This window comes from Pipistrellus hanaki (genome assembly GCF_964339955.1).
Source record: "Pipistrellus hanaki genome assembly, chromosome: 12".
NCBI classification, from domain to species: Eukaryota; Metazoa; Chordata; class Mammalia; order Chiroptera; family Vespertilionidae; genus Pipistrellus; species Pipistrellus hanaki.
This window is the reverse complement of record NC_140514.1, coordinates 54,891,211-54,912,537: the sequence shown is the minus strand read 5'-3', so window position 1 is coordinate 54,912,537 and position 21,327 is coordinate 54,891,211. Positions and strand designations below refer to the sequence as shown.

General features: G+C 62.0%; 1 protein-coding gene across 1 annotated transcript in view; it reads right to left on the bottom strand.

Annotated features, from left to right (window-relative positions):
• Positions 1–21,327, bottom strand: part of FAM178B (family with sequence similarity 178 member B) — a gene marked incomplete at its 5' end in the record, with an annotated part of 47,915 nt that continues 26,588 nt past the window's right edge. The window contains 4 exons of the mRNA XM_084900982.1: positions 1–637; positions 1,783–1,938; positions 2,179–2,256; positions 18,467–18,592. Coding sequence (XP_084757108.1) covers positions 605–637; positions 1,783–1,938; positions 2,179–2,256; positions 18,467–18,592 — 393 coding nt within the window. The 3' untranslated portion in view covers positions 1–604. The remainder of the gene's footprint in view (positions 638–1,782; positions 1,939–2,178; positions 2,257–18,466; positions 18,593–21,327) is intronic.

The following is a 21,327-nucleotide window of genomic DNA, read 5'->3' as shown; positions in this document are numbered from 1 at the left end:
AACCCCATCCCCACCCCGAAAGAGGCAGGAGGGGCCAGAGACTAGAAGTGGATGCTCAGGGTTGGAGGAATGGACAGAGGGAGGAAATGGACACCCGGGGTCTCCTGGGAAGGCCCCTGGGATGCCAGGGTAGGGAAAAGCCACTCTTTCCTCAAGGGGAGCAGGGCTGCGACATCCAGCATCCTGTTAGGGAGCAGCGCCCACAAAACTTGCCTCGGGCAGCAAGGCCTGAGCCGTCACATGGCTGTCCGAGGTGAGTTCAGCAAACCGGATGCTGGCACGAGACCTCAGGACAGGGGCTGCAGGAAACCGTCCGAACCACTGATGTGAAATCGGCTTTAGTGTGCACAAAGCAACCTCACATTCGTGAGAGAGGAAGGAGGGCGGGAGGAGAGGACACGCTGGGCAGGGAAGGAGAGCGGGAGGAGGGGGGGCGGGCAGCGAGGGGCAGGGTCCCTTGCCGCTGGGAGTCAGGGCAGTGGTGGAGGCAGGCTCTTGCTTCATCAGATGGTCCTCCTCGGGCCCCCATCCTTCGCTGCCTCCAGTTCCAGGGTCCTGTTCACTCCCCAGCAGAGCGCAGCCCTGGCCACCCTGCCCAGCTCCTTCAGATGTCGCCCGGGGGGCTGATGCGCGGGGCCTGTGCAGGGTGAGAAAGGTGTGGTTGCCCTGACTCCCCAGTGTCCATTCACCATCCAGGACAGCCTCCCGTGCCAGCCGCTGAGTGACGGGGCTCCTGGGGCTCGGCCCAGGCAGGGCTCAGGGCAGCAGCCACAGGCACACCCTGCCTGGTCCCTCCGCTCCCCCCCAACCCTCCCTGTTGGCTGCCTGCAGCCCCGGGCAGTGTGAGCGGTGGGCCTGCCTCCCGGCTTGGCCAGGCCACAGATCACTTTTCTTTCTTTTCATGACAAACACAGTTTCCCACCAAAAAACCAGTGTGATCCAGTTCCTTGGGGACCAGGGTGAGGTTAGCGCTCCAGCTTTCTCAGGGACTTGCGTAATCTGAGACCTAAGCCACAGCCTGTGGCGACATGTCAGCCCCGTGTCAGAGGTTACAGGGGAAGGACACACAGAGAAGGCAGAGGAGAGGCTGCTCGTCTCCACCAAGGGCTGGGGCCTGAAGGGAAGTGCCCCTGAGCCAGCAGGCGCTGCTCCTTGAGGGATGGAGGCCGGAGGGAGGATTCCAGGGCAGGGCCGCAGGCGTGGGTGCCAGGCTGGCCCAGCGCCCCAGTTCTGACATTTATACGCTGCCTGCCTGTGCGACGGGCAAGCTAGTTAACCTCTCAGTGACCGTGGTTACGCTCTCTATAAAATGGGGGCACAGCGATACCGCCTCGTGGGCTGGGTGCACTCATGTAGAGCATTAGCTGGGAGCAGCATCGCCTCCGTGTGAGGAGGAGGCGTGGAGGCTGATGCTCCAGAGGGCGGAGGGAGGGCCGGCAGCTGGGAGAGCAGGCCAGCTTCAGCCTGCAGGGCGGGCAGGCAGAGGGGGCACAGCTGGCGCCTCTGGTGCCCGGGTCTCCCCTCTCTGGGCAAAGTTCCTCTGCATTTGCTCAGTGGAGGCTTCTCTACCCCACGCCACACACCCACACTGGTATCTCACTCCTGATAAGAATGCTGAAGGCCTCCAGGCCCTCCCCTCCCCCTCAGGGCCCTCTCCAGCCTTTTCCAGCCCGAAGCTCAGCAGCTGCAGTGGGGGTGGACACGGTGGGGGGGCCGTGCTCTGGCTCTGGTCAGCTGCCTGACCACTTCCCTCCCCTCCCAGTCCGGAGGCGAGAGGGGCACCACCTGGGGCCGGCCGTGGGCCAGCAGCTCCTGCCAGCGGAAGTAGGTCTGGGTAGCCAGGTCCTTGAGCTTGGTCCGGTGCATGGCCTGGGGGCTCTCCCGGATGTGGGCGCTGATATGGCGGTCCAGCTGCATACACAGCAGCCGCAGCTCTTCCTGCAGAGGCACGTGGAGGGGCGGCCGGAGAGGTCGGGCAGGAAAGAGAGGAGAGGGTCAGGGCAAGTGCTGGGGGTACATGTCCGTCACTCTAGAGAAGGCCCCATGGGATGCTGGGAGAAGACAGAGGCCTGCTCCACTCACACATCCCTGCCCCCGCCCCTGTCTGCTGCGCTTCTTTCTCAGCCCCTCTTTGCAGTTCCCGACAGCTGACTGCAGCCCAGCCTCGGGGAGACTCACCCAGCGGCCTGGAGTAAGGTCTTGGCAGCTGACCACCACCCCCGCGAGGCTCAGGAGGCTGTGACACAGGTAGCAGACCTGGAGGGCACAGGAGGGCAGCCCTGAGTCCCTTACCCAGTCCCCCAGTCCCCCTTCCAGGCCCTGCAGGGCGAGGGCTGGGCTTCCAGCCAGGTTCCTGAGGGCGTCTTCAAGGAGCCGGGCCCCTCACAGGCTCCCCCTCCTTCAGAAAGGAAGAAACCCTTCCACCAGGCCCAGCTGCCCCAGCCCCGCCCGGGCTCCAGCGAGAGGGCCGCCTGAGAGGCTGTCCGCTCAGACCTCTGCGCTGCTCCTCACGGTGCCCCCTGCTTCTGTGGGCACGACCCTGGGGGCCACTCTCCTCGCGGGGGCCTGGGGCCCATGGGTGCCTGCTCACCCCTGGGGGGAACACCACTTGCTCAGACAGATGTGCAGCCTGTCCAGACACACAGACCTGCGGACGTGACGAGGGTCGAAGGGGCGGAGGCAGCGGGTGGCCATCTGCAGGGTCACCCTCCAGCACATACCCTCGCTCTTGCCCTAGGCACTGAGGGGTGAAACCGGACACAGGCTGGTGCCATTGTCAGAGTGGTGTGATCCCAGGGCCTGCACTCTGAGTGCTCACTCATCTGCTGTGCAGGGGAAATGAGGTGCCAGGCACCCTAAGACTGGCGAGGCTCCGCTGTGGAGACCGTCTGCTCCTGGCACCCTGAGGTTCTGTCTGCGGACACCCTCCTCCTCCGACTCCTCCTGTATCTGAGACAGGGAGGGTGGCAGGAAATGACCCTGACCTGCAGATAACCGGCCCGAGGCTGAGCTGGAGGGAGAGGCGGCTCCAGAATGGGGCTGGAGCTCAGAACCAGCCCTGGGCTTCCCCTGCCATCACTTCCCCCAGAGCACTGGTGGGCAATCTCGTTAGTCAACAGAGCCAAATACCAACAGTACAAGGATTGGAATTTCTTTTGAGAGCCACATTTTTTAAACTTAAACTTCTTCTAACGCCTCTTCTTCAAAATACACTCGCCCAGGCCGTGGTATTTTGTGGAAGAGCCACACTCAAGGGGCCAAAGAGCCGCGTGTGGCTCGCCAGCTGCAGTTTGCCGACCACTGCCCTAGAGCACCAAGTGGTACCCAGAAATGGGGCAGCCTCTTTGCACAGACCGGAAGCCTCCTTAGGGCAGAAGCCAGAACCGTGTTTGAGGGCACCAGACTTGGCACCATGGAATAGTCTTCATGAATTCAAACACCACAGCACAAGGCCTGACAGAGACCACCTGCCCTCCCCCAGCAGCACCTGCCCTGCACGGACCCAGCCTGTTCTTCAGCCCCCCAGCGAGGCCCGGGGCTGACCCGGAGGCTGGCAGGCACAGAGACAGGCAGTGGGGGAAGCTAGGGGTGTGCCTGCAGGCAGTGCTGCGGGGGTCTCGCCTGGCCTCTCTGAGCCAGCTCCGGCTGCAGGTCCTGCAGCTGCCGGTGCCTGAGTCCCAGCAGGCCCGCTCACAGGGCGCTCACTGGCTGGCCACCTGCTCCCCAGGGCTCCGTCCCCAGACTGGCGCGCCCTTTGGAGGGAGGGCCAGGGCATCTGGAGCCCCTTCTGACCCCTGCAGTCCGGCCAAGAGGCTCATCGCCGCCCTCCCCACCTGGACTTAAGGCGGGCTCAGCTCAGTGTGCCGGCCACTGCACTTGGACTAAACGCAGCCACAACCTTAGACATCAGGGGAGAACGACCTGCAGGATCCTGAATTCCAGCCTCCCCAGCGAGCAAAGGAGAAGGGGCTTCTCAGTTTTCCGCGGGGATTGAGGTGGGGGGGGGGGGGTTCAGGGAGGAAGTGACTAAACTACAGCAGGCTTCCAGGGAACAGCAGTCTGTGGTGAGGTTGGCTATGGGGCCGGGGGGCAGGCTGATTACAGCACCAGACAGAGCCGGGGCTGATTCAGGGAAACGGAGGCAGGCACCAGGGGAGGAAGCTGGCTGGGGTGAAGCAAGGAGGGGAGGGCGCCCTGAGGAGCGGCTGGTGGCAGGGTTCTGGGCGGGGCTGGGGAGCGGGAGGCTGGCCTGAGTCTCACCCTCCGCTCTGGTATGCTCACTGTTTTGAGCTACAGGCGACTTTAGCCTCAGGCTAAGAGAAACTGCGGCCTCTCCTTTTAACCACCTGGAACGTTTGAATGAGGGCCTGGCAGAATGTGACCTCTAGAAAGGTCACAAGAGACAGGGCAAATATCTATTTGCTGAATGCCTGTGCTTCTGGCCATCATCCTGCAATGGCCGGTGGGAGGCCCGCGGACACGACCTCTCGGCTCAGCATCTTCCATCCTCAGCCCCTCTGTCCCGAACCTCGACTCCCCTGTGCCTGTGGGGTTCCCGCACGAACGTACGTGCTACATTTGTTATTTTCTCTTGTTAGTCTGCCTCATGTCTCTGATTATTAGGCCACCGGAGGCACCTCGAGGGAGGAGGGAAGTTTGCTCCTCCCTGACGGGGGGCAGGTGGACACCCCGGAGGCGGGCACAGACCCCGCTGAGGAGGGGACATCAGTGCAATGGCTCTGAGAGAGGGTGAAAGGACATCCTCCTCTTTTTTTTCCTTTTTAAGATTATTTTTCTACAATGCGCATATTTTACTCATATGATCAAAGTACAATGAGTTTTCAAAAATTAATTTTAAATAAGACAGTGCCAATTAGCATTGACGAGGCCTGGCTGGGTTTGGGATGAGTATGACCTTAAAGGAGCAGAGCCCACTTCCGTGGCTCAGTGGTTGAGCATCAGCCTATGAACTAGGAGGTTCCGGTCAGGGCACTTGTCTGGGTTGCGTGCAGGAGACGGCCAATCAGTGATTCTCATCAATGATGTTTCAATCTCTCTCTCCTCCCTTCCTCTCTGAAATCAATAAACAAATAAAAATAAAATAAAATAAAATAGGCCCCTCCATGAGAGAGCCCTGAGCTCGCAGAGGGTGAGGGTGAGACGCCAAAGACAACGGTCAGGGGCAATGGTCTGAGGCTGCGAGGGGCCGTGGCTGAGGGGGGTGTGAGAGCCAGGGAGGCGGGCAGAGGGAGAGGAAGCTTTGTTCTCAGCCTTTCACTCAGCTGTCCCTTAGCCCTGAGCGGGGCAGTGGCTCTGCCCTCTGCCCAAAGCTCAGTGAGGTCCGTGCTGTGCGCAGCGGGCCTGGGCTAGGAGGAACCTGCCGCAGCGGAACGGTCCCCGGCCCAGGCACCTGCAGGACGAGGAGACGGCGTGGGGGGCGTGGGCCCAGGATCTGAGGGATGCTCTGCGGGGAGTTTGTGAGGAGGGATTTCTTTCTTTTTTATTATTATTATTATTATTTTAAAAAATATATATTTTTTTGATTTTTTACAGAGAGGAAGAGAGAGGTATAGAGAGTTGGAAACATCGATGAGAGAGAATCACCGATCAGCTGCCTCTTGCACACCCCCTACTGGGGATGTGCCCGCAACCGACGTACATGCCCTTGACTGGAATTGAACCCGGGACCTTTCAGTCCGCAGACCGACGCTCTATCCACTGAGCCAAACCGGTTTCGGCAGGAGGGATTTATTGAGGAAAAAAAAGGACTACTTGCATGTAAAATCCACAACTTCCTTCTTCTGCTCTTTCCCATGACTGAGCCGGAAAACGTTTCTGAATGAGTTTCGGGGGGTGGGAGTGTAACAGCAAGAAGAAAAGCCCCACTAGCCACATTGTTTTATCAGCGACTTTCCGAAGCGGAGAAATTGCTCCTGCCCGGGAGAGGGGCTGGCTTGAGGGCGATGCCTGGCGTCGGGGTTCAGTGACGGGGCCTGTAAGGAAGACCTTGACCCCACTTAAGGGGATAGTAAGGGTGCTGAACCGAGGGTCCTTACCACTTTGATTGAGTTTAATTCTAAATCATAGCACTAGAAATCCTCTCTCTCTCTCTAAATATATATACCTCTCAGAGACCTATCATTTTCTCCAATAATCGGCAGCCCCCCAGGCAGCAGAAGCCAGAGCCTGGGCTAACGATAACATCTTCACCTAAATTATACTTCAGCTCCCGAACCCCGGAATAGAAAGGCCCCTTGGCTCCTTTCCAGATCAGACAGTGGATGCTGTCGCAGGCTCCGCTGTCCGCAGACCCGGAGAAGCGACTCCCCTGACGCACCAGCGATCAGCTCCCAGCACCACCCGCACCCTGGGCCAGGTTCTAGGTGTTGCCAAACATAATCCGCACCCTACACACCATCGGGTGTCAGAGCTCCCTGCTTCCCGATGGGGCACTCACTATGAAACTTCCTTCCCTTTTGTGGGGGTCCAGAACGAGTTACCCCAAGATCTGCTCTAGTGGTATGCAGACTATTTGGAGCTAAAGGCAACTGTAGCCGCAGGCTGAGGAGCAATTTCTGCTTTCCACCTGTAACCGCCTGAAAGAATGAGCTCGAGGCCTTGCCCACTTCAGCAATAATCCTTTCAATCCACTTATACGGCAGGGCAAACTTTTACTTACTAAACATCTGCTCTTCCTTTTTTTGTTAATCCTCACCCAAGAATATTTTCCCCCGTGATTTTTACCTAGAGTAGAAGGGAGGTGGGCGGTGGGGGAGGGGGAGAGGGAGAGGGAGAGAGGGAGAGGGAGAGGGAGAGGGAGAGAAGGAGAGGGAGAGGGAGAGAGGGAGAGGGAGAGGGAGAGGAAGATTGAGAGGGAGGGGGCGGGGGAGGGGGAGGGGGAGGGGGAGGGAGAAAGCATACATCCCAGGCGCCAATTGGGGATAGGGATCTAACTGGCAACCCAGGTACGTGCCCTTGACCAGGCATCAAACTTGTGACCCTTCAGTACGTGGGCCAACGCTCTAGCCACTGACACACCAGCCAGGACACACATCCTGCAACAAGCCTGTGAAGCTTCCACAGCAGGTTGTATACCTCAGCCCCTTCTGTCTCTGAACCTCTCCTGCGAGTGGGGTCTCATACACGTGTGTTAAACCTGGCTAGTTCCTCTTGCTAATCCGTCTCAAGTCTATTTAATCATTCGACCAGCCGGAAGCTGTGCACCGAGTCAGAGGAACGTTCGCCCACCCCCACTCCCAGCTGCTGCTCTTCTCTGGCCAGTGCGGCAGGCAGGACTCAAACACCGGTCCCCGAACAGCCCCCCTGTAGGACTCCTGATGGCTAGCCTGTGTGGCAGTGCTTTGGGGAAAAGGCTTCATATGTACAGAGGACACGCCCAGACCACGTCCAGCCGCCCGCCCAGGCCCAGGCCTGCAGCCTCAGCGCTGAGAGGTGAGAGGCACGGGGCACGCCTCCCAGAAAAGCAGGCGTCAGGGCTCAGAGGAGGCTGGACCGGAGTCTCCGGCCTCCGACAGTCCCGCGGCGGCCTGAGCGCCAGCCAGCCGAGGCGAGAGCCAGCGTGCCCAGGACACCGAGCAGACAGCCAGGTGTGAGGCTGCGGTTCCTGCTCCAGTCGCCGTGACCAGTTCCTGAACTTAGCAAGCCCATTCCTGTCCTGGCTGGCACCAGACTTGGGCTCTGATTTCCTTCAAGTCGCAGGAGATGGGGGCTGGGCAGAGGCACACGCTGCTGGTCGCCACCAAAGCCCCTGCCGCTCCCATTTCCTACGCAGCTGGAGGCGGGGTGCCCGAGGCCGGCCAAGCCCTGAGGGCCTGGGGGTGGGGCGGGCTGAAGTGTGACCGGAGGGGGTGGGGGTGGGGGGGCTGTACCTGTCCAGTCTTCAGGAACTTGTCTGAAAGATGGGCCCCCACCTTCCAGGCTGCCCAACCCCCCCGGCACACACACACACGCACACGCACACGCACACGCACACACACACATACGCACACACTGGGTGTGAGCTGGAGGCTGGGAAGCCCCCATGGGAAACGGGCCCGGGAAACCTCCCTCAACAACTCCGAGAGGCAGCGTCTGAGGGTGCGGAACGGGATGTGCCTGAACCCCTGTGGACACGATGGGCCGCCCCTGCCGCCGGCCAGGCCTGCGCTTTCGCTTCCCGGGTCTCTTCCCGGAGCCCGCGGGCTTTCTGAGAAGTGCGTGCAGATGCCTCCCTCCTGGCTCTGGACCCTTAAAGGCCCAGGCCCTGGGAGGCGGCCCTGGGAGGGGACGAGGGCAGAGACAGGAGACAGCCTGCGGGGCTTTCACTCCGGACCAGGGCCGCGGCGCCCTCTGCAGCCTTGCGTCACACAGGGAGGGCGGGGCCGTTTCCCAGGAACTCCGTCCTTCACAGAATTCCCCTCCAGCCGTGCCAAGGAAGCGGGCTGTGGCAGGAGCATTTGTGCTAAAAAGGGGCCGAAAGGAGGAGGGAGAGGATCTCCCGGGAAGCCACTGGCTCTGCCTAGAACATGGTTTTCCCCACCTCAGGTCATGGCCAGGAATCCAGACTTCACTAACCGGCCAAGTCTTCACCCCAGCCCTTCTCCAGCAGCCAGGCTGCTGGCAGGAGGATCCTAAAGGAGCCGCTCCCGCGGGCCCAGGCAGCTGCGGTGGGGTGGGTGGGGGTGGGGGTGGGGCTAAGGCTGACCCAGGAGCATCTGCTGGGAGGATCAATGGACACCCAGGACGTGCCCTCTGGGACCTAGGGGGTCCAGGCTCCTGCTCAAAAAGTCAGCTCTGAATGCTTACTGGTGTCAGGGTTCCTGCCTGGGACCCCGGGACCCCAGAGCAGCCTCCTCTGGCTTTGCCACCCCGGATCACTGGCTCTGGGTGGTCACTGTGCCGGGGACCCTGCATTCGGCCATACCTGGCTGGGCTGCTCTCAGCCTGACTAGAGGGCCTGCCGTCCAGCCCCGCCACGGCACTGGCTCCAGGAGGGACCTGCCACGGGCCCGGCGCTGTCGTGGCGGTCCTCTCGGGGTCTGCTCCACGGGAGGCATTTAGACCACGCACAGGTGCTGAAGGTCAATGCCAATCTGGCCGGGCAAGACTGACGCTGCCCTGTCTGCTGCCGTGGGACATTCCGAGCCCAAGGCTAGAGCTAGGTCCTGGAGAGTTATTTTTATTTTCCTTCTTTCTGTTCTCTAAAATGAAATTTAAACCTACAGCCCCCCTTCCCACTGCCCTGACGGGGCGGGGGGGGGGGGGGGGGAGTCTGAGACGTGGACACTGAGCTTGGAGAGGTCCCCTGACTGCGTGACCACCTCCAGTGAAGGTTTGATCTGTGCTTCTGCCTTAAGCCAGACAAGCTCTGAGGGTGTGTGTGTGTGAGTGTGTGTGTGTGTGTGTGTGTGTGTATGTGTGTGAGTGTGTGTGTGTGAGTGTGTATGTGTGTGAGTGTGTGTGTGTGAGTGTGTATGTGTGTGAGTGTGTGTGTGTGTGTGTGTATGTGTGTGAGTGTGTGTGTGTGAGTGTGTATGTGTGTGAGTGTGTGTGTGTGTGTGTGTGTGTGAGTGTGTGTGTGAGTGTGTGTGAGTGTGTGTGTGAGTGTGAGTGTGTGTGTGTGTGTGTGAGTGTGTATGTGTGTGAGTGTGTGTGTGTGTGTGTGTGTATGTGTGTGTGTGTGAGAGTGTGTGTGAGTGTGTGTGTGTGTGTGTGTGAGTGTGAGTGTGAGTGTGTGTGTGTGTGTGTGTGTGCGCGCACCCCTGTGGTCCCCCTTCAGAGAGAACCAGGCCCTACTGCTGGCACAGCAAGGGCCCAGGGGCCTGCTGGAGGCTGTGTAGGGAGAGGCTGTGTAGGAAGAGGCCGAGCCCCCAGGGCAGGCTCGGTCCTCCCTCCCCCGGGCGGGAAGGACAACAATAATTAGTGGTGAGTAATCCTGACCAGGGCTACTGGCAGGCCCCAGGCCAAGGGCCTCAGCCCATGAGAAAGCCTGGCAGCTGCCGGCTGGTGTGTCCACAAAAACAAGACGAGAAGGGATGCGTGTTTTCAGGGGGACCTCGTCTGGACCTGCCACGGAATGTGGCCTCTGCTGTCACCTCCAGGAGGCTGCCTCTTCCCGACCCCGCAGCCAACCACAGACAGGCTCCTGTCCAGGTTACGCCCCTGACCTTGGCTTGGACTGTCGTGAAAGCGGCAAGCCAGAGGGCTGTGCCCAAAGGAAAGCTGAGTTTGGAGCGGACTCCTGGCCAGGACAAGCCATCGGTCATAAGTCCTAGAGAGCAGGAAATGACGAGGCCCCAGAGCGGTCACTAGGAAATGAGAAGAAGTGACACACCTCTTCCCAGGCAGGGTCCCTGCAGGCGCAGGAGAGGCCAGGGCCGCCGCAGGCAGGGCCTGCCACACTCCGGGGCCTGTGAGGCGGACATGCACCTCTCAATGGAAGTGCCCGCTCGGAGATGGGGCGGGTCAGCCCGGAGATGAGGCACTTGAGGGGACTGATGGGAGACAGGCTGGCGGCATCTCCAGGAGTAGGACCGGCTCAGCTGCGGGGACGGCACCTGGAGAGTGCCCCGAGCCCGCTGGGCAGAGGCTGGACGGATGGTGGAGGCCCTGGAGCCTCTGAAGCCCGGCTGTGTCCGTCCACGCCTGAGGACGGAGCTCACGTAGGAGAGCAGCTTTTCCTAGCTCTGTCTCGCCTCAGGACTAGGCCCTGGGCGGCCCTGGCCTCGACTCCTGGAGGGCCAGGGCCCGGTGTGGTGCGGGGAGGGGCTGGGGAGAGATGGAATTGGGACGAGGGCAGGAAGACTGAGGGCTTCTGTTGCTGGGACCAGCTGTAGGGAGGTTATCTGAGCGCCTGACCCACTGCTCTTCTGCCCGCGGGAGGAGGGTGGGGGCTGTAGGCAAAGCCTTGCTAGAGCCCTCCCACCAGCCCAGCCTTCCTTTCCGGCTCCCTGCTGGCCCTGGGGGCTGGGGAGATGACAGGCGGGTTGGCTGGCTCTTTCTGCTTCTCCAGCCAGAACCAGAGACCCTGATGTGGACGGGAACCCAGCTCTGCGGTCTGCCCCAGAGGGACAGGTTCTCCACGCCCCACTGGAGAGTCCACGCATCAGTACGTGGGCGCCTTGCCGAGGAGCCCGAGAGCAGCGGGCATGGCGCAGCGTCCTCGGGGGCTGGAGAGGCTCCCAGGCAGCGCCTCCTCCAGAGCAATGGCTCCTGCCTTCTCTTCCCCCTCTGGCTCCTGGCGGGCACAGGCCTCCTCCCTCCCAAGGATAACACGCGGGGCCATGCCCGTGGCTGAGCCGGGAGGATGGCATGGACGTGTAAGGTTCCCAGGTGCCCAGATGCTGTCCCTCCCTTTGTCAGCGTCCCAGCCTCCTGCTCTCCTGATCTAAGGGAGACACGGCCCAGGCTGGCCTAGCCCTGTGCGCCTGGCTCTGGGACTGGTTTACAGATGAGCACATGGCCTTCGCCAAGCCCCCGAGACTAAGCTCTGGGACTCTCCGGTCAGGAGCCGGGCCCGAAGCCTTTCTTCCTCCCTGGCCGGGGCTGACGAGGGCCGGGTGAGAGTGCAGAGGGGCCCGCCGCAGCGGGAGCGCCTGCTGGGAGGCAGAGCCGTGAGGGCCAGGGAGCAGCGTCCAGGCCTCACCACACTGCCCAGCCCCGGCCCAGCTGGAGGGCTCTCCAGACCTGCCAGGCTGTGTTTGAGGTTCTGTCGCTACGAAGTCCCGGCAAAGACAGGGCGAGGGGCGGAAAGGCAGCGAGCAGAGAGCTGGGGAGAAGCACGGCTGCCTGGCAGCTGCTCCTGGGACAGAGCGGCGGGTGGGCCCCAGCCGGCCTGGACCTCAGCTGGGCGCTGCTGCTGAGTAAGCTGCTTCACGAAGCACTCAGAAGGCACTGCCCTTGCCCTGGCCGGGTGGCCCCGTTGGCTGGAGCATCGTCCGTGCACCAAAAGGTGGTGGATTCGACTCCTGATCAGGGCACATGCCTGGGTTTTCGGTTTGATCCCTGGTTGGAGTGTGGGTGGGAGGCAACCGATCGATGCTTCTCTCACATTGATGTTTCTTTCCTTCTCTCCCTCTCAGTTCTTCTCTCTCTAAAATCAGTAGAGACATGTTTGTTTGTTTGTTTTTACTATATTGATTTCAGAGAGGAATGGAGAGGGAGAGAGAGATAGAAACATCAATGATGGGAGAGAATCACTGACTGGCTGCCTCTTGCACACTCCCGAATGGGGAGCGAGTCTGCAACCTGGGCATGTGCCCTTGGCTGGCGTCCCATCCAGCACCCTTCAGTCCGGGACCCTCTATCCACTGAGCCACACCAGCCAGGGCGAGGCATATTTATTTTTTAATCAGGCACTGCCCCTCCACCTACTGGCTCAGGCCCGGGTGGGTGGGCTGGGCGCAGGGGGTGGGAAGGGTCCCTCAGCGTCCCGCTGTCCAGCCTCCAGCAAGCCCTCGGGCCCTTGCTGTGCCCAGTGAAGGGGCTTGTTCCCTGTGAAGAGGGATCCACTGGGGGTGCAGCTGAGACAGACTCAACGTGACGCCGTTTTGGTGATGAAGCCACAGGGTGAGTGAACAGCCTGTAACCACGGGATCCAGGACAGGGGACAGGCCGCCCCGCCAGGAGGAGCAGGAGCAGGAGCAAAGCCTCAGGCCTGCCAGGGGGTGCTGGGAGGACAGCGCTGCCTGGATGTGACCCCGGGGGGAGCGCGTGGACGAAGGGCAGCTGAGGAGCAGGGGTGGCAGGGCTGGGATGACGGACAGGCATGAGGGCCGCTTTTTCCTGAGCAGGAACGGGAGGAAGGTGATCGGAGTGGCCCGGCAGGACTTGCAGGATAAAGAGGCTGGGAAGGTGCTAGGTCAGGAGAGAGGGGTCACAAGCTTGGGGCAAGGACTGTGCCAGGGGCCCCGGGGCCTGGGGTGGGGCGGGCAGAGAGCAGGACTGAATGCCAGTGGCGTGGAGAAGCCCACCTGCTGCCCGCCAAGCTCTGCCCCTTCAAGCCCTGCAGAGTGGCCCGGGCCCGGGCCGCGTGGCTTCGGACGCTCAGGAGGCCGCTCTGAGGAGGCTCGGCGGCCGCTGAGGGCAGGGAAGCGCGCGGATGCCCTGTAGGGTCAGCTCTCCAAAGGCCAGCGCTGGCGCTGACTCCCAAACGTGTCCGAGGCTCCTCGCTGGGGAGGAAGGAAGAAGACCCACCAGCGACAGCCCGGGAAGGGACTCCCGACTCCGGAACGTCTGCTTCCTACTCCTCGGGCCCAGCCAGTTCCCCATCCCTCCTACCCGTGGCCCTCCCCGCAGCGCAGGAAGAGAGGGGTCACCTGCCAGAAGGCGCAGGGTGAGGAGGAGGGACAGCTCCAGCCCCCCGTCGTCCTCCGGGGTGACAGGCGCCAGGCCCCAGGCTCTGCAGCCCCGGAGCGCTGTCCCATGCTGCTGGGAGCCGGGGGAGTGCGGCAGGCACACAGCCGCCAGGGGCCGGCCCCCTCCCTGCCCTTCCCAGAGCCGCCAAGTCACTCCAGGTGCTCTTGGCAGCAGGCCAGACACAGGGACAGGCCTGCCGCCATCCCAGCAGCAGAAGCAAAAGCAGTAAAACTTGTTCGTCGGCTCCACTGCGCAGGGCGCACCACGAAGATGTGTGCACAGAGATGTGCAGGAGGGCGCGCACACACAGACAGGCACACAGACAGGCGCAGCCAGGCCAGCGCCCTCCGCGGTGGACACGCGGGGACCCCAGGGGTAAGAGCATCAGAGACCGCGAGGCCCAAGGGGTGGTCCGCTGGGAGCACACCCGCCTCCAACAACCAGCTCTGCACCAGCACTTCTCCACCAGGCGCGGCACCGGGCTGCCCGCAGGCCGTACGCCCCGAGAGGAAGCGGGGGGAGCCACCTGTGGCCAGCCGGCTCCATCCGGAGTGTGGCCTCCACCAGAACCTCAGGCTGTCTGTCCCACAAGCACACCATCGGCTCCTGAGGATGAGGCCAGAGGCTGACAGACAGGCGGCTCCTGGTGCCTGGGGCAGCCCCCGGGACTTCCCCTTTGCGGACCTTCCTTTTCTTCCACAGCGAGAGACCTCTACTTCCTCAAAGCTCCCAAAAGCGACCACACTGGGGAGAACTCCCGGCCAGGGCGACCCCGAGGGAAGAGCGGGAGGCACAGCAGACGCGGAGGCTGGTATCAACAACCTCAGTAAAAGGGGGGCCGAGACCCTGAGATCGGCCGGGATACAGCCGGACAGAAGCTGTCCAAGCACGTGCTAACCCTGCTGGCTCAGGGGAGGCCCAGCAGCGGCCTTACAGACTCACGGGACCTGAACAACCACACAGAGATGTTTGATCATCAAAGTTCCTGCCTGAGAGGGTCCCGTCCGAGGCCCGAGGCTCCAGTAAAAAGTCAGTCTTTACCTCAGTGAGCCTGCCTAGCATCTTTTTGCATGGACAAGATAACGTGCCTTTGAAATGTCAGCGCAATCTTTTTTCAGAGCCCTCACAACCCAGAGTGAACTCTCGTTATCTTAACCCCGCATGCCATCTCTGTGCGGTAAATGTCACCCTCCTGCACCACATGCAAAAGGAGTACCTGTCAGTGGTTGAGCATCGACCTAGGAACTAGGAGGTCATGGTTCGATTCCTGATCAGGGCGCATGCCTGGGTTGTGGGCTTGATCCCCAGTAGGGGAAGTGCAAGAGGCAGTTGATAATGATTTTCTCTCATCCATTGATGTTTCTACCTCTCTCTCACCCTCCCTTTCTCTCTGAAAACAATATATATATACATATACATATACATATATATATATGTTTTACTTTATCCAATGTCCGAGATCCCCACCCCCACTCTGCTCTCTCCTGCCTCCCTAATCTGCCAATGGGTTTCATGTAACCCCCTTACATCTCCTCCTTTAACTCTAACGTACAAAATAAGCTGCAAAGCTGCCATTTTCAGGAGCATTTTTTCAATCAAATTCATTAAAAATTATCTACAGGTTTGGACATCTCTTACATCGGCAATGGTTTACATGTGTCAACAATAAACAAAAAGCTCAGATCCCTGGCTGTGGGCTGGAAGGCTCAGCGGGTAGCTTCCCGGAGACGGTGGCCGCTTAGTGCAGTTACCTGCGTTCCTCTGCCAGGGGCTGAAGCCTCACGGAGCCCAGGGGCCGGTCTCTCGCAGAACTGGTGCCCCTGGGTCAGAGGGGAGACCTGGAGGCCAACTCTTGCAGTCCGCTCCTGCATTAAGACATCCTTTCCCCCTCTCGTACCCCAAACCTCATGCTGACCTCTGACCCTGTCCGTCTCTGGCAGAGCCCCTCTCAAACCAGGCAAGCACAGGGCCTACACCAGCCGCACAGGGCCTACACCAGCCACACAGGGCCTACACCAGCCGCACAGGGCCTACACCAGCCGCACAGGGCCTACACCAGCCGCACAGGGCAGGGAAACCTCCCTCTTCCGGCTGGCGAAGGATTTGGAAGACATACAGAAGGTAAGAGGAGAAAAACAAATCTTTTTTAAAGATTGATTTTAGAGAGAGGAAGGGGCAGGGAGAGGGAGAGAAACATCGATTGGCTACCTCCTACATGCACCCGACCAGGGATCAAACCAGCAGCCTGGGCACCAGCAACCTTTCACCAACCGAGCCACACCAGCCAAGGCGAAAATCAAACCTTAGTACCTGTGCAAGGGAAATTCACAGAAACATAAAAATTACAAATGACACACATCCCTTAGTAAGGCAAACTGAGGGGTATATGTCCTTTTGGACTAAGGAGGGGAGGTAGTCAATTCACAGGCAGTTGAGAAGGATCAAACTTTTGGCAGATACATGCCCGCCTGCCCCCACAAAAGTGAGCGCCGAGGGAGCCTCGGAGTCAGATGTTCTTGGACCCGCCTAGCTGGTTCCCTGTTCTGAAGCAGGTTTTTCTCTCTGAATCTCCAGCAGGAAAGGGGGAGGCAAACTCTTCCTGAGTTTATTGGGCTTCAATTGTTTTCTGTGCAAAATAGTCTGACCCACACACCACAAGGGGCTGGGCAACCGTTCCCGCTGCTCACGGAGGACGCCCAGCCCGCTGAGCCACAGCAGCCAGGGCTGGGCAACCATTTCTTGTCCAAAAGCACCTGAAAATGCGCAAGTATTCTAGGGCCCGTCAGGAAGCAGGGCCCCTCTGCTCCGCAGCTGTGAGCGGCCGGGCCCGGCTCCCCCTCCGCAGGCTGCGCTGCGGCAGGCTCTCCGGGTGGTGCTGGGCGGTTAGCGTCACTGGCTGATAATCACACACAATGTCCTCTGATGGGCTCCTCACAATAGGTGCCCCTCGTGGAGCCCAGCGTCCCGTCCCACAGGCTACAGGCCCTGCAGCTCTCATGACACCAGGACTTTAGAGGCAAGGGGGCCGCAAGAGGGACTGGTCAGAGGGTCGGAGGGCGTGCAGAGGGAGCAGGTCTGAGGCCCTCCAGAATGGAGTTCAGAGAGGAGAGGAATTGAAGTTGCTTCATTCATGCACTCATTTAGCGCCAACCACACCACACGATGCTGGGAGACCCAGGCTGTGCCCAGCTGAGGACGGGTAAAGGGAGAACGGCAAAGCCACCCGATCAGCCAGGACAGGAAAGCCATGCCCCGGGCAGCCGAGCACCGCTCCGGGCGGGGGGCAGGCTGGGAGCTCCCCGGGAGAGGAGGCTGTGCCCAGGCCCCGGGCAGAGAGAGGAGGTGGGAAGCGGGCGGGAGCCTGGCAGAGTGTCTCTGAAGGCTGGGAGGGCTGTGGCCACACGGTCTCTCCAGGGCAGGAAATCGCCCAGACAGGAGCGAGCAGGCCTGAGGGAGGGGGCCCCAGGGCGGGGAAAGGGCCGTCCCCTTTCAACCTCGCTCTGCCCTCGGTTTCCCCGCGCGCCTCCAGGAGAGAGAAGCAGGCCTTTGAGCTCCGGGATGAAAGCTCAGTCGCCGACCACCACTCCCGTAAAACAGGACGGGTGACGCCTCCACTCTTTTCGGCGGGTGAGTAGCTGATCATCTTTGAAGATGAAACGTGTTGGGGCCTAATGAGGAGCCAGCGGCTGGGGAGGGGGCTGGGCTGCCGGAGCCCCGTCACCGGCCCCACCGGCCCCACCACATGCTCCAGGTCAGAGCAGAGCCGGCCCAGGGATCAGGACACTTCACATTCTGTGTCTCCGCTGTGCCTCCCGCCGGCCTGGCCTGCTCCCTGCCGGGACCACCTCCCTCTCAGACAGGACCGAGGCCGGGGCTGGTGCCTTCCTCTGCAGAGGCACCGGGAGCCCGGGCCTCTGTGCCCTGGCCAGCACACGCCGCCCTCCGCCTGGTGTGGGGCCTCTCCGCTTCCAGGCCAAACGGGGCACGTCCTATGCTGGCCAGGGGACGCTCCACACGCCTCCGTATGCGGGAGAACCGTCTTCGAAACAAAGGGTGCCCTCGCCCATGAGAGCGGCCACGGGAAGGGCCCCAAGGTGCCTGGAGGTCGCACTCTCCACGTGGTGGACAGACAGCGCTCCCTTACTCCCCCCCCCCCTCTGCCCTGTCCTTCCTTCTCCAGCCCAGCCTGCGGCTCTCACCTCTGCCTGCTCACAGACCACCCCGGGCTCACCCGACACTCCCCTCGCCTGGGAGCCCGCTCCCACGGGCCAGGAAGGAGCTGGCGCCGGAGAGGGACGCTGGGCGCTCCCAGGCGGAGGCCGCCCCTCGGGCACCACGCCGGGCGGGGCTAGGACAGCCTCCTCCCACCCGGAGGAGCGTGCGCGCTCCGGCTCCTAATGGTCGGTTTGTGCTCGTTAAGTCGTTAATTTGTTTATCTGATTTGCAGGATGATGCCCAAAGGTGAGACTTCTGATGCCAGCCCCAGGAGCCTTCGGGCTCGCTTCCGAACCAGGAGGGCGCCGGTCTGCTCCTCACCGGGTCCCCGGCGCTCACTGGGACGCGGCTCCCGGACCCGGGCTGGGCTGCGGCTGAAGCCCCACACCGCCCGCTGGCCACCGCCCTGTGGCCTTCACCCCGGGCCCGGCCTCGCTGCCCGAACCTCCGGAGCGCGGCCTCAGGGACCCGGGCAGCGTCTGGAGGGGCGACGGGAGGACTCGGGTCAACGACAAGCACGCAGAGGGGACGGGGGCTGACCGGGCGCTGCCCTCGGAGAACAGGGGCCGGCACGTCTGGGCGCCCGGCTTCTCCTTCGTGTCCCTCCCCCTCCTCCCTCCGCAGCAGGGCCGCCTGTCCTCTCTGCAGGGGCTGCGGGGCTCACGGTGCCCGTGGCTATACCCAGGCCAGGCCGCAGCAGACCCCGGGGCCGCGCCTGTGCTCGCAGCGCCCAGCGTGCGCCGGGCAGGGCACGACCACCGGGGGGCCCAGACAGGGTCCCTCTCACCAGGCAGGCGGGGAGCAGGTCCCTCCCCCTCAGGGCCCACGGGCGAAGGTGGGGCTGCCTCACCCGCTCCCTCCGCTGGTGGCCGAGGGGGGGCAGTGTGGGGCTCACCTGGTAGTCTTGCTCAGCACTGCCCATCGGCCGCTGCTCCTGGCGGGGTGACGAGGCCTCGGAGTCCAGGAGCTGCCCGAGGGCTGCCGGCCTCATGAGGCTCAGGAGCCGGCTGAGCACCACCAGCTGCGGAGGAGAGGCCGTGTCAGTGGGCGGCTGCTGCCTGCCGCCTCGCTGGCATTGAGGCCGAGAGTGGGTTCTGGGGCCAGACCACCAGCTTCCGGAGCCTGGGCCCACCGCTCACTCACGCTCTGAACAGTGGAGGAGTGTACACCTTCCTGGCAGGAGGGCACACAGCCACCCAGCCTGGCACCGGCGGGCCCTCGGAGGGGTGAGCAGGGAGGAAGAGCTGGGCGCTGGAGGCCGCACCCAGCTGTAGCCAGCAGCACTCATGGTTTAAAGCACAGCCAGCAGCGAGGGTCCCCGCTGCCGCCAGGAAGGCCCCTGGCTGAGCTGCTCTGGCCCGCTCTCCCGCGTCCCTCTTTCCATTCAATGTGTCCCTGTGGGGCCTGAGCGAGGGCTCGGGAAGGGGACAAGCTGTATTGTGCGCCCCCCACCCCCCGCTGGGAACAGTGGTCCACGGGTCATCCCGTGCTGCCTGTGTCCCATCCTCTCTCCCCGCTTTTCCTCCCAGAGGATTTTAAAGCAAATCTAAACACTGTATTATTTACCCACAAAGAGCTTCTAACAGACAAGGACACGGGTCCCTCCCAATATAATCATAATACCATTCTCTTGCCAATAAAATCACCAAGGATGGATTCCTTACGATCTAACACCTGTGTCTCCAGTACGTCCTCCTGGAGCTGCTTGTTGCAATGGGGATTCCCAGAAGGCCCACAGCTTGCATTGGGCTGAAATGTCACTTAATCTGCTAGCTCTCCCCACTCCCCCCTTTAACTGACTATCGTCTCTGAACAAACGGCCAGTGTTCCCCACCCTGTGGTCCACAGGAGTCCAGGTGTCTGCAGCAAGCAGTCTTTCCCCAGCCCTGCACCCGGTGCGGGCAGCCCCCGCTGGGCCCGGAGCTAACGGTGGCGGGCGGGCGGGCTGGCAGGCTCCACCCGGGCCTCTGCGGCCATGTGCTTCCTGGGAGCTGGAGGTGCAGAACCGGGGAGCAGCGCGGGGGGTGGGATGGCTCAGAGGCACCGTCTCTTCAGATGTAGCAGGTGCAGGGCGGCCGAAAGGGCAAGGGCTCGAGCCCCGAGCCCAACCCCTGCCTGAGCCCAGCCTGCCCAGCGCACCTGGCTTCCTCCCTCTCACCCTCAGCCACCTGCTCAGCGCCCAGCAACTGCGGGCTTAGCCCACAGAGCAGCTGGCTGAGGGCGAGGAGTCAGGCCTGAGGAAGCCCGGGCTCTGGGCTCGGTGTCTGATCCTCAGGAGGGCAGAGAGGAGGCGGGAGAGAGGGAGGGGGGAAGGTGCTGGGCGAAGAGTGACACCACCCCCGGTGTGCCTCTTGCTCGGTCCCTGGAGCCTGGGGAGAGGTCCCAGGGCAGCGCTGCTCAGGCGCACAACTGCACGGGGCGCCCAGGGGCGCTCTCTGCCCTCACCCCAGCGGGCCCTCCCAGCCAGGGAGCCTGGGGCAGGGCGGAGGAACACACACAGAGCTCAACCCCTACCCCCTCACCCCCACCCCCACCCCACTCAGCACACAGCCTCCACCTTCTGATTGCTTATGCCCTGTGGTTCCAGCTCAGCCGGCCCACCTCTCTCCAGGATAAGGACTTGTTTGGCCTGCATCTCCCCACCTGGCCCCGTTCCTGGGGGCCGGCTCCCTAACACTCAGCCCCGGAGGGCAGACACCTCTGGGCCAGAAGCAAACCCTCCCAGGAAGGCAGTGTCCACTGGCCTCAACAGTCTGGGGCAGAGGCGGCAGGCCGGTTCCAGTGCGGGCGCAGCCACAAAGCCCGTCGCTCCTGCCTCAACCCGACTGCTGCCCTCCTGCCCGAAGGAGAAGGCCAGGACCTCACCTGCGGGCGATGTGCGGGGCCCAGCTGCTTCCGGGAGCCTGTGCGAGTGGTCCTTCCGACCAGACACTGCAACTGCCCTCCGCTCCTTCCAGCCCAGCGCCGGGCCCACTGGCTGGTGAGGCCCACCCAGCTCCCCGCAACCTGCATCCTCCCGCCCCCACCACCCATTCGCCAGTCCTGACCGCCCTGCCTCATTTCCACGGAACCGTCACCTGCTAACACGCTGTGCGATGCACTTTCTATTGTTATCTGTCCCCCTCCCTTACCAGAGTGTAAGCCCATGAGGGCACTGTCCCAGAGTCTGGTGCAGAGCCGGGCACGTGGTACGTGTATAACCACATCGCTAAATGAACCAAAGTAAAGGGCCGGGAGGGCTGCAGCTAGTTCCCCTCCAACAGGCAAACCTCACCCCCTTGATGTCAGCAATCCGAAGCCCATGTTTTTCAAACTCCAAACTGGAAGACCTGACTTGACCAAGGAGGCTGCTGTGTGGTAAGAGGCGGCCTGCCACAAGACCTCCCTCCATCGGTTCCACCCGGGCTTCCTGTCTCGCCGCTGCCTCTCCCCCTGCCGGACGTACAGCCGTGGACCCTGCTTGCCTCCTCCTCTCACGTCCCAGGGCCACCGCCGTCCTTGGGGAATACACCTAGAATCTGACCACTGCTCACAAGCTATGGCACCACCTCCCCAGGCCGAACTGCCAGCTCTTACCATGGTTACTGCCATCACCTCCTTCTTCCGCACCCCCAACACTCAACTTCAAGATTGGGCACATTCTATAAACCAATTATGTTCTCCCTCTTCCTCCCCATGGATCTCCACTTTGGCCTGGAGGTGCCCGGGGCTTGAGTCCCCACTCGCCTCTCTGACTTCACCCTCAGCCTGCTCCAC